General features: G+C 47.3%; 1 protein-coding gene and 1 non-coding gene across 2 annotated transcripts; both read left to right on the top strand.

The window, feature by feature from the left end:
* The first annotated feature begins 739 nt into the window (after window positions 1–739).
* TRO (trophinin) lies at window positions 740–10,289 on the top strand. The gene is given in 13 exon segments (XM_039224822.1): window positions 740–753; window positions 1,693–1,738; window positions 2,026–3,216; window positions 3,880–3,984; window positions 4,102–4,165; window positions 4,425–4,501; window positions 5,020–5,111; window positions 5,801–5,880; window positions 5,974–6,016; window positions 6,424–6,488; window positions 7,049–7,161; window positions 8,135–10,059; window positions 10,231–10,289. Coding segments are annotated over 12 exon segments (3,804 nt in total). The 3' UTR covers window positions 10,049–10,059; window positions 10,231–10,289.
* LOC120226648 lies at window positions 6,689–6,817 on the top strand. Its single transcript, XR_005527071.1, has one exon. It is a non-coding gene; the product is annotated as a small nucleolar RNA SNORA11 (small nucleolar RNA).
* Window positions 10,290–12,310: the final 2,021 nt, after the last annotated feature.

Genomic DNA, 12,310 nt, shown 5'->3' with positions numbered 1-12,310 from the left:
GAATATAACCAGAACAGCTCCTGGGGAGAGAGACCCAGACACACACTACAACAATACACGCTGTAATTAGTGTTGGCATAGAGAGGGCTGTAGGAAGGGTTGGTATGGGAGCTCAGAGAAGCACCGTCCTCTTAGGGGAAACAGAGAAATCAAATAGGAATGGGGATACAGGGTGGGGATAGAGGAATCAAATGGAGAATAGGAGAGAGCGATAGTTGAATTAGAGATAGTATGCAGAAAAGGGAGAACACTTAGAAGAATGGAAGGTTGAACGTAGTGAGTAAGGGAGAAGGTTGACAGGCTAGGAAGGAGACCCCTCTGGAGGTGGAAAAAGGCAGGACCACTTCCTGCTGGGGAGGGGAAGCTGACAGGCTCAGACTTAAGGAGAGGCTTGGAGAGAGCGGACGCCTTCTATACTCCAGAGGACGAGGTGAGCTAAGGTGTCCAGCTTTAGTGAAGACCCTGTGGGGGGCCCGTGGGCTGTGGCTTCAATGTGCTTGACTCCACACACCCTAAGGCTTGCAGAAAACCTGCTACGGGTTCGGAAACTAACCGCATTAAAGTGGTCGGATTCAGAGGTGCCTGGACCCTATTCATAATGGGGGTGTGTGTGCAGAATCCCCTTTGGGATTCTGTTCAAGCTGCATAAAGGAGGGATGCAGACCCAGTTCGGACTGCAGAAAGATCAATCGTTCAGGCAGTAGAAAGAAAGGAGCCGCACCCGAGTCGGAGATGAGCTATGGCAGGACTCCGGTAGGCTGGCGAAAGGGGACAGGATCCGGTTTGGGCCACCGAAAGTAGGGATCAGGACCCAGAAATGAGGGGCAAAATCCATTTTGAATAGCTCAAATGACCTAACTCAGACGGGTGGAAAGAGGGGCTAGGACCTGGTTTATTGTGGTTTGAAATGGGAATGGATAGAACCTGGTAGTATTCGGGAACAAGGAATACACTAAGGCGTAATATCGTTGGATGTGTGGGTGGGGTATCCATGCCGCAGGAAGGGCGGACCGGTCACTTGTAAACGTAGAAGTGTGGGTGGAGCTTGGGGAAAGGGGAGGTGCAGGGACACAATGCAGAGGGAAGGGAAGGGGCGTAAGAGGGAAAGAGGAGGTGTGGAGAAATACTGCAGGACGTATCAGGAAGGGGCGGTGCGTGCCTGTACTACAAAGCAGAGGTGGGCGGTGTGGGGAAGGGGCGGTGCAAAGTAGTCTAGCTAGGAGAGAGCAGGCTGGTGTTGGGGGATGAGTTGGGCCGAATTATGATGCAGTTAGGCTGCGCCGAGATGTTCTGCTGCTGAGACGAGGGGGTGTCTATGGATTGAGGTGGTCAGACTGTCCAGTCCACCAAAGCGCTTGTGCAGGCGTACATGAATGCTCACTACCCCTCCCACCCCTCACGAGTTGGTGCGCATGCGCACTTTTTTAGCTGCAGCAGGGGGCGTGTGTAAGGTAAAGGGGCGGGGCTGTAGAACTGACTTGCAGTTTCTTGGAGGCAAAAAGACCTAGAGTTTGGATAGGTGGTCTGGGTTTCTAGATGTGAGAACCCAGTATTGAAGGGTTTGGGATCCAAAGTTAGATGAGATTCCTCCTTCCTTCAGGATAGGTGGGAGGTCTGTTGAATCTCCCTCTTCTTATGCTCCCCTAACTCAGGCCCCTTCCCCTCAAGCTCAGCTGTTACTTGGCCTTTCAGAAAGGATAGGAGTAATGACTATGGTTATAGGATGCTCCCATTCAAGGTGAGGTCTTTCTACATTCTCACCAGGCCATCTGCCCCATCCTGAGTTCATTTATTGCTCTTGAGCCCCTTACCACTCTGTAGTTGAAGAATTTCCTGCCTAACCTGTCTTCAGTCCTCCCCTACCAGGTGAAGGAGAGGAAAACCTGCCTGACTCTATCTCCTGCTCCCTTTCTCTTCCCTCACCCTCTCCTTCAATCACTGCTCAGTGGAAGGGGAGGCCTTCTTGGAAAGGGTGGGCTATAGGGAGGCCAGATAGCTCAGTAAATCATAATCTTAAGTGTGTAGGGCCCTCTGCTTCCCCCTGGGAGCCTGGGGCTTCACTTCTCTCCAGATATACAGACTGGGATGACAGAAGAGGACAGTGTCTTGCTGATGTATACCCTCTTGGTGGCAACCAAGGACCCTCTGGCCATGGACCCATCAGTTGCCAACTGGCCTAAGAAAAGCAAGACCAAGAAGTCCCCTATTAAGGCTATTACTAAGACTGTACCTGCTGCCTCTACAGTCTCATCTACCAATGTGATTACCACTAACAAGCCTAAAGTAACTTTGCAGGCTTTAAACCTGTCTGTCATCCCTCAGATCAACCAGGCTGAAGCTACCACTGAAGCAGACAATACTCAGGCTTCTTCAGTCACTGCTAGGCCTATGAAAGCCAATAAGACAAAGAGTGTTACTGCTAAGGCAGCCCAAGGCTCCCAATCTCTAACTGGCAATGAGAGTGTCAATGCACAGATCAAGTCACCCTTGCAGCCCCTAAACCTACCAGACATCCTGCAGGCTATCCAGGCTCCATTTACCATTGAGTCAGCTAACTCCCAGGCCTTGATAGCCCCCACTAAGCCCAAGAAAGCTTCCAAAGCTAAGAATGCTGCCAATAAGGCTGTAGCTAGTGCCGCTGATATCTCACTGGCTCCAACCACCATTCACAAGGCTACTACCTAAGGCCGAATTGCTAATGAGGCAACCACTACCCATGCCACAATAGCCTGCATCAGTACAAATAAATCCTCCAAAGCCAAGAAGGCAACTGTTTTGGGCATAAATGCTGACACTGAATTTCTAGAGGCTCCAAATGCCACTGAGACAGCTACCAGACATATTGAGGCCTCAGCAGCAGCTATCTGGCCCAAAAAATTTAAGGGCAAGAAGGCTGCCAATAAAGGCCCAAATTCTGCCTATGAGGTCTCTGAGGTTTCACCTGCCACTCAAATGATCACAAACCAAGCCCTAGCAGCCACCCTCCAGGTCAGGAGAGGGTCCAGGGATCATAAGTCTGCCACTAAAGCCCAGGTAGCTGAAAGCTAGACGAAAATTGTTGACCAAAGGGCCCAGGCCAAGATGGCCACCTTTAAGACCAACATAAGTGCCCTTGAGACTCAGACTGCCACCACTGTCCAGGCCCTGGCAGATGACTACCTGGCTCAGTTGAGTCTGGAGCCTAGAATCAGGACCCGGGGCAAGAGAAAACAAAAGGTGAGATCTCTGACATTACCACCCTTAATTTTTCACTTCTTTTCCATTCCTATCCCAGTTTGTTTATTTGTTCTATACAAGTTTACTGAAAATTTTTACTCTGAGCCAGTCCCTTTGTTCAGATAGGCTGTGAGAGATGCTGAGAAGAATGTGATATAGTTCTTGCTCCCTGACAGTTCACAGATTGGTGGGGAAATAATACATCCATACACTTAGCTACAACCTGGTATAATTAAACTTGCATTTATGTAATTGTTACCATGTGGCAGGATTTGTCTTGGGTACAGTCATATAGGTTGTGTCTTTATGTTTTGAAAGTAACATTTATTATCTAAGGATCATAAATACAGGTTTACAGATAAAAAAACCTGATTTGCAGAGAGGTGAAGTGACTTGTCCAAGGGATACAGCTATCGGAGTCAGTGGTGGCCAAAATAAGAAGAGGAATCCCAGGTCCTGCCCTTGGGTGCCTTCTGTCCTGCTAGGGAAATGAAACTCCTGCCTGGAAGACAGTGAAAGACAAATCTGGGAATCAGGGTGGCCAACTGTAAGGTCAAGACCCACTACAGGAAGGGATTAGGGGATTTTTAAGAGGAGGTAGGATAAGGATACAGAGCTGTCTCACCTGGTGACTCTGGACCTTCCTTCCTCCTGATAATGTAGTTCAAGCATCTGAATGGGGATGAGAGAGGTGGTGATAACTACAGGTTGATCCCATGGGGCTGGAGGCCTCTGCTACCCTGAGATGTGGCTATTTTGCAAGAAAGGGTAAGACTCCAGTGCTGTCCAACCTCTTCTTTATTTTCACCTTTCTTCTTTTCCATCATTCTTTCAAGTTTTCTAAAAAACACTTTGAGATCTCCCCATGTATTCCTCTTCTCCCAGGCAAATAAGTTGGTGAAATACCTGTTGGTTAAGGACCAGACAAAGATCCCCATCAGGTGCTCAGGTAGAGTCATACCAACCCTCCTCACTGAAATCTCCTGCCCATTCCCCTCTCTCCCATACCCTGGGGTAACCATTTACTTTATAGCTCCTCACTCTCTCATATGTCCTCGCTTCTCATCCCTCCTTACACTCTGCCATGTCTGGCATCTCCTGTTAACATAGTTCAGAACTCAGACTGCACTGACTCCACAGTTGGCAAAAGGGCTGCAGCTCTGTGGCCCCTGCTTAGCCCAGCTCCTCCTACCTTTCCCTTCTTATAGACATGCTGAAGGATGTCATCCAAGAATATGAATATTTTCCAGAAATCATTGAACAAGCAAGCTACGCTCTGGAGAAGGTGAAGGGGCAGCCCTGGTGGATGGGTGCAATGGGGAAGTCTTGAATCAAATAAAGCATACATGTTTCTTCTGGGATAGACCACAGAGACTCACTAATGCAACCCCATCACTGTATAGATGGGCATACAGTGGCCTCAGTAGGAACATAAACTAACTCAGGGTCACAGAACAAGTCAGTGGTAAAAGCATAGCTAGGACCCAAGCCTCCCAATTTAGTCTTGTCTGCTGCTAGACGTGTCCTGTAATGTATTTCAGATGCTCATCTCTCCCTTTAATTCCCCATTCTCTGTATCCCTTGATTCCCACTAATACAAAGGTGATGCTGATAATAATAGTACATTTCTTACCTGTTTGCTGTAGTGGTGGCAACTTAGCTAAGTGGTTTGCATGCATTATCTCATGATTTCTTACACACACTCAAAACTCTAACTACACAGAGAAGTGTGGGATGCTCAAAAAGCTCACTGATGTCTAGGCTGAATTTTGTGTTCTCACAGGCTATTCTTTTACTTGGCAGATGTTTCGAGTCGATCTGAAGGAAACTGATAAGCAAAGTAGCTTGTATATTCTGATCAGCACTCAGGAATCCTCTGCAGGCATACTGGGAACGTAAGCTGGGAAAGGGCTAGGGTGGAAGGGAGGCTCTGCTTCTGTCTATGGCACTATCCCATCCCTGTCATCTCTACCCACATCTCCTTGGAGAGGCAGGAAGATAGGGCCAGCTCCCACACAGAGTTGGAGACCTGCACACAGCAGTGGTGCTTGATTATGAGTGACTGAAGGGTGTAGAAGCCTGAAGCAGTACATTCCTACTGTCAGGTTTTCTGTTTCTCCAGAAGCTTTCCAGGAAAGTACACCTGTCATTGCTTGTCTCTTCCTACTGGCTTTGGTAGAGTGTTTCTCAAAGGAGGGTTTCTTGGTGTAGGTGAATCATGATGTTTAAAGGACAGGGGCATTACTGGGGCTGCACCTAAAATTCTCTTGGAGCATAAGGATCTGGGAGAGAAAGAAGAGACTCACATTGGCTGGGTGCCTGGGTTGTACCAGTTTAACAAGAATTCTTCCATCTTCTTAGCAACCTGAGGCAGGGGAACATTGGATTTTCCCATTTTACTGAATAGGAGACTGCAGCTCAAGAGTCTAAGTGCCTTGCCCAGGGTAACATAGAGCTTGAAGCAGAGACTGGGCAGAATTCTCTCATGTCTAAAGAATCTGGGAGAGGCTAGCTTAGTGAACTGTCGGGTGTGTTTTGCAGATGGCTGCTAGACATAAACCTCTTTACACTGTTATTCCTCTAGGACCAATGACACACCCAAACTAGGCCTTCTCATGGTGGTTCTGAGTGTCATTTTCATGAATGGCAACAAAGCTAGTGAGGGTGAGTGGCTGGACATGCAGCTGAATGGGTGGCCACAGTTGGAATTCCACATGTTCATTTTCTGTCCCTGTCTCCTCTTGCCTTCCCTTGCAGCTGTCATCTGGGAGGTGCTGCGCAAGCTGGGGCTGCGTCCTGGGTATGATTGGGCTCTCTCAGCGCTTGCTGTCCATGTTGTCCTTTGACGAGAGAGGATGGTCCCTGGATTGCATCAGTCTGGTGGTCTGCTAGAGTGGGCAGGGGTGCTGGACTGGGTAGAAGGTCCAGGGTTCTCACCTGGGTGGTTGGGGAAATGGTCCTGGACTCTCTGCACCTTCAATACCTATGTCATTCTAAGCTGAGATGTAAGATAGAACTTTAGGGGATCCCTAACAAAGAACCATCTGTCCTCAATTTCCTGCTTCTAGCAACCATGTGTTCACTACTTTCCTGGCTTCATTGGGACTGCTGCATATGCTAGAGAGGTCTCTCCCATGTTGGGAAATGCCTCTGCCTTTATTTGGGAAGTTTTCATCTCTGTTTATGGGTTATTTTTCCCATTGTCAGGGTGAGGCACTCGCTCTTTGGGGAAGTGAGGAAGCTCATCAGAGACAAGTTTGTGAAACAAGTAAGTGGTGTTTGGGGGCTTTGTTTGGCCCTGAAATGTTCTGAGTGTGCTGGATTGGTTCAGAAATTGCTTTGTCATCCCTTTAGTTATACTAGCTTTAGATGTAATATGGGCATCCTGTGCCCTATAACTGAGTTCTGTCCACAATTCCCCTAAGTGGACAATTCCAGAACAGGGCTAGACCAAAGAAAAGACCCTTGCTTTGGGGTGTGCTCAGAGCAGGGTGCCTAAAGAATGGCTCCTCTGTTTACAACACATCCAACAGGAACTTGGGTTTACTCCTCACAGGTGGTAAGATACTTTGGTCTTCCTGTGACATCATGCCCTATACATGCTCTCTCTGAAGCATCAAGTGACTGCTTTGTACAGGGCCAGTGGGAAATGACTCAATATTAGAGACCAGGATCACAAACAATGTTTGGGAGTGTGTCTGGGAAAGCGGGGGTCTTAGAAATCTGTTCCAGGAGCTGAGTTTAGTATTTGTTTCAAAGAGGTTTCCATCTGGTGCTCAGGGGTTACACATCAGATTTGCTTGGTTAGAAGCAAATTTCATTTTTCTCTAAGGTACCTGGAGTACAAGAGTCCCTAACAGCAGACCACCTGAATATGAGTTTTTCTGGGGCTTGCGCTCCTACCATGAGACTAGCAAGATGAAAGTCCTCAAGTTTGTATGCAAGGTAATAGGAGAGATTCCCTGGCTTGTCATATTAAGGATACTGGATGCCTCTAGCTGGGGCAGGCTACATGCAGGGATGGTCAGTCACAGGGCAGCCTGCAGTTCATACATAAACATATGTGGAACTTCAGTGATGTTTGAGAATGCTGCTGAACATAAAGTTTAATTGTTTGATTCTTTTTGCATGCTTTGTGTTAGTCTGCTTGCACTGCCATAACAAAATACTACAGACTGGGTGACTTAAACAATAGAAATTTATTTTCTCACAGTTCTGGAGGCTAAAAGTCCCAGATCAAGGTCCAGCATGGTCAGTTTCTGATGAAGCCTCTTTCTGGCTTGTAGATGAACCGATTTTTGCTGTGTTCTCATGTGGCAGAGCGCTTCCTCTATATTTTAAACTTATTTTAAGAAAGAGAGCACGAACGGGGGAGGGGCAGAGAGGGAGAGGGAGAGAGAGAATCGCAAGCAGACCCTTTGCTGTCAGCACAGAGCCTGACGCGGTGCTTGATCCCATGAATCATGAGATCATGAACTGAGCCGAAATCAAGAATCAGATGCTTAACTGACTGAGCCACCCAGGTGCCCCGAGAGAGAGAGCTTCTTTTTATAAAAACACTAATCCTATTGGATCAGGGCCCCACTGTTATGACCTCATTTAACTCTACTTCCATAAAGGTCCAGTCTCCAAATGCAATCACAATGGGGGCTGGGGTTTTAACATATGAATCTTAGGGGGACACAAACATTCAATCCATAACTTACTCTCTCATCATTTCCCATCTTTTCCATGAGGTTAAGTAACTTGTCCAAGGTCACATACAGCACCTTAGATATCAGAGCCGAAATTGGATATCAGGATTGACCCGTGATTGAAAAAAATTACTGCTATTGCTTTTATACAAAGCCCATAGTATGTATTTAATATATAATTACAAATGTTATTATCCTTATAATGATTATCATTCCCATTTCAGGTGCAGGAGAAAGACCCCAAGGACTGGGCTGCTCAGTACCGGAAGGCAGTAGAGATGGAAGTACAAGCTGCCACTGTGGCTGAGGCTGAGGCTGAGGCCAGGGCTGAGGCAAGAGCCCAAATGGGGATTGTAGAGGAAGCTGTGGCTGGGCTCTGGAATTGGGATGACATGGATATCAACTGCCTAACTAGGGAAGAGTTGGGCGATGATGCTCAGTCGTCCTGGAACAGATTTTCATTTGAAATTGAGGCCAGAGCCCAAGAAAATGCAGATGCCAGCACCAACATCAACTTCAGCAAAGGAGCTAGCACCAGGGCCACCTTCAGCGATAGTGCTAATATTAGCTTCAGTGATGCACCCATCCCCAGAGGTGGCTTTGGTTGCAGAGCTGGCATTAACTTTGGTGGCACACCCAGCACCAGTGCCAGCTTCAGCAGTACAGCCAGCATTTGCTTTAGTAGCACACCCAGCACTAGCACTAGTTTTAGTGGTGCAGCCAACATTAGCCTCAGTGGTGCAGCCAGCACCAGTTCTAGTTTCAACAGTGAAACCTGCATTAGCTTTGGCGGCACACCTTGTACCAGTGCCAGCTTTGGTGGTGGGATCAGCTCTAGTTTTAGTATCCCAATCGGCAGCAGTCCCAGTTTCAGTGGTGGAGCCAGCTCTGGCTTTGGAGGGACACTCAGCACCACTGCGGGTCTCAGTGGTGTACTCATTACCAGTAGCAGCTTTGGCACTATACCCAGAACAAGCACAGTCTTTAATGGTGCACTTAGCACCAGCACTGGATTTGGTGGCACACTCAGCACTAGTGTCTGCTTTGGTGGCTCTTACAGCTTTGATGCCAGGTTTGGTGGCACACTTAGTACCAGTATCTGCTTTGGTGGCTCTCCTAGCACCAGCCCTCGTTTTGATGGAGTACTCAGCACTAGTGTCTCCTTTGGTGGCACTTCCAGCACCAGTGCTGATTTTGGCAGTACACTAAGTACCAACATTTGCTTTGATGGTTCTCCTAACACTGGTGCCAGCTTTGGTGGTGCATTCAGCACCAGTGTTTGCTTTGGCAGTGCACTAAACACGAGTGCTGGTTTTAGCAATGCTGTTAGCACTAATGCCAGCTTCAGCAGTGCACCCAGCACCATCTCTGGCTTTGGCGGTGTGTTAAGCACTAGTGCTGACTTCAGTGGGGCACTTAGCACTACTGCTGACTTTGGCATTGTTCCAAGTGCCAGCATTGGCTTTGGTAGAGTTCCCAGCACCAGCCTCTGCTTGGGCAGTATATCTAACACCAACCTATGCTTTGATGGCCCTCCTAGCACTAGCACTTGCTTTAGTGGTGCTAACAGTGCTAGTTTTGGTGATGGATCCAGTACCACTGCTGGTTTCATCCTTGGCAATGGCTTAAGCACTCGTGCTGGATTTCGTGATGGACTGAGCACCAGTGCTAGCTTTGGTAGTGGACTAGGCACCAGTGCTATCTTCAGTAGTGGACTGAGCACCAACGTTGGCTTTGGTGGTGGACTGATCTCAAGCTATGCCTTTGGAGATGGACTAGGCACCAATGCTGGTTTTGGCAGCACACTTGGCACCAATGCTGGCTTTAGTGGTGGCCTCAGCATCAGTGATGGCTTTGGTGCTAAGCCTAATACCAGCTTCAACGGAGGACCAAGTACCACCATTGGCTTTGGCAGTGGTTCCAACACCAGCACTAGCTTTATTGGTGAACCTAGCATCAGCACCAGCTTCAATGGTGGACCCAGTTCTATCATTGGCTTCAGCAGTGGAACAAACACAGGTGCAGGCTTCAGCAGTGGACCAAGCAGTGGTGCTGGCTGTGGCGGTGGACCAAGAAATGGTGCTGGCTTTGGTGGTGGAGCCACCAGCTTTGGTGTCTGTAGCTTCTCCTATGGCTAGTGAGGTTTCAGGTAATTACAATATTCCCACAGCATGGCCCATGGGGATGGGTATAAGAGCTGGGCAATGTTATAAGAAACCCCAAAGTGGGAGGGTTGGGTAGGGAGATGAGAACAATGATGGAAGTATGAGAAAACAACATTTGTTGTTAAAATGTCTTCTGTTTGGTGTTTTGTTTTCAGGTTTATTTCCCAGGTTTACAGATAATGCTAATGAATTGCAGCGGTTCTTCCCATGGAGCCAAGGTACACCCTTGGAATCTTTGTCCATACAGCAGTATAAGCAGATATTATCAATCAGCTGAGAGTTACATGCCATGAAAAATCTGCTTGCTGATTCTGCTTTATTGTTTGTTTTGTGTGTGTGTGTGTGCTGTCATATTTTGGTATCAGAGTTACATTAAATTTGCAAAATGAACTGGAGGGTTTTTTTTCCTGTATTTTAATGTGCTTAGGTTGTTGTGAGTGACATTTCAGGTTCATAAAAGGACTAAAGATCAGTAAAGCTCTTCAGAGATGGTGGGCTCTAGCTTTAGGCTAAAATGAAAGTATTACTTCAATGGGATAAAGACCTGGGGAAAGCATGGCATGCAAAAGGATTATAGTTTGAGTAAAGATGTCAAGAGGAAAAGCCTAGAACAGAAGTTGGAGGGAGAGGGTTCTGGAAGTAAATAATAGATTCATTTTGAGACATTTGTATGAGAATGGAGAGAGAGAGTGAGACTAGAAGTGGACACGGGAGCAAGGGAGGGTTTTATTGAGATAGGAGAGAGAATCTGAGTATATTGCAGAGAATGTGGGGGCAAAAGCCAATAAAGAACAAGAGATTTGGGCTCCTGGGTGGCTTAGTCAGTTAAGTGTCCGACTTTCGCTTAGGTCATGATCTCACGGTTCGTGGGTTCGAGCCCCGTTTCGGGCTCTGTGCTGACAGCCAGTTCAGAGCCTGTTTCCAATTCTGTGTCTCCCTCTCTCTCTAACCCTCCCCTGCTCACACTGTCTCTCTCTCTCTCTCCTAGAAATAAAAAAATAAAACATTTTAAAAAAAGAACAAGAGATAGATAAGGAACAGTCAAGAATTGACTGAAATAGCCCATATCTGAGAAGGTGGGATTAGATAGAGTGCCAGAGAATAGAGGGTGACCTTGACTTTGAATAGGATTTAAGGGTGGCTGTGGAAGCAAATAAATGTAGGTTTGTTTCAAGTAGTAGATCCCCCTCCAAAAAGGTAATATGGATTAGAGCTATACAAGGTTTGGGTCTTCCTGGAGGCTATGATGGAAGAACAAAGGAATCAAGGCAGTGAGTATACGAGTCTGTCTCTTCACCACTATGTTGCCAATACCTAGGTGCATAGAGAGTGGTTGAAGAAATGGAATATAGAATCCAAGCTGGTTAGGAATAGAAGAACAATGAGGAGGAGGAGGATTGGTGGATTGGGAGACAATGGATGAATCAAAGGATTATACTCTTGATGCAGCATAAGAACAAATATTGTTCATTCAACAAATATTACACACATGCCTCCTATGTGGGAGACATGCTGCTAGGGATCCTATGGATGACACAGAGAGTTGTAAGGACTGGGGCCAGTGGTCAGATACTAGGATTTTTGTATTTAAGAAGTCAGACTGGGAGAAGGGTGTCTAGATGATGCCAGGGTCTATAGAGTGGGTAGCTGAGGAGGGAATTATCACTGGAATTGAGGGAGTCAGGAGACTTGGAGGCCAGGGTATTGTTTGGATCATTTATATGAACATGGAAATCACTAAGGATGGCAGCAGGAGTTGGAGAAGAGAGGAACAATATGGTCTAGGTGTAGACTCTTCTGAGTGTAGGAATGAAGGTATCAGGTCCTCAGCCATGCTTTTCTCAAAGGAACAAGGCCCATAGGTACTCACAGCGACCTATATCCTCCCTTACTTTTAAATTTTTGTTTTGTTTTGTTTTTATTTATTTCTAGTAGAGAGAGAGAGACAGCGTGAGCAGGGGAGGGTCAGCGAGAGAGGGAGTCACAGACTGAAACAGGCTCCAGGCTCTGAGCTGGCAGTCAGCACAGAGCCCGACGCGGGGCTCGAACCCACGAACCGCGAGATCATGACCCAAGCGAAAGTCGGACGCTTAACCGACTAAGCCACCCAGGCGCCCCTATCCTCCCTTACTTTTAGAAGTGCTACCCCAGAACACTTCCCTCCAGGAACCCCTCATCCATTCGACACCCCACAGCTACAGAGGCATTTCACAAAGTCAGACCTTAAGAAGATCC

Source organism: Hyaena hyaena, unplaced genomic scaffold (assembly GCF_003009895.1).
Source record: "Hyaena hyaena isolate Hyena2069 unplaced genomic scaffold, ASM300989v1 scaffold_1789, whole genome shotgun sequence".
Classification (NCBI taxonomy): domain Eukaryota; kingdom Metazoa; phylum Chordata; class Mammalia; order Carnivora; family Hyaenidae; genus Hyaena; species Hyaena hyaena.
Note: the sequence above shows the minus strand (reverse complement) of the source record. Positions and strands in the feature narration are given on the sequence as shown.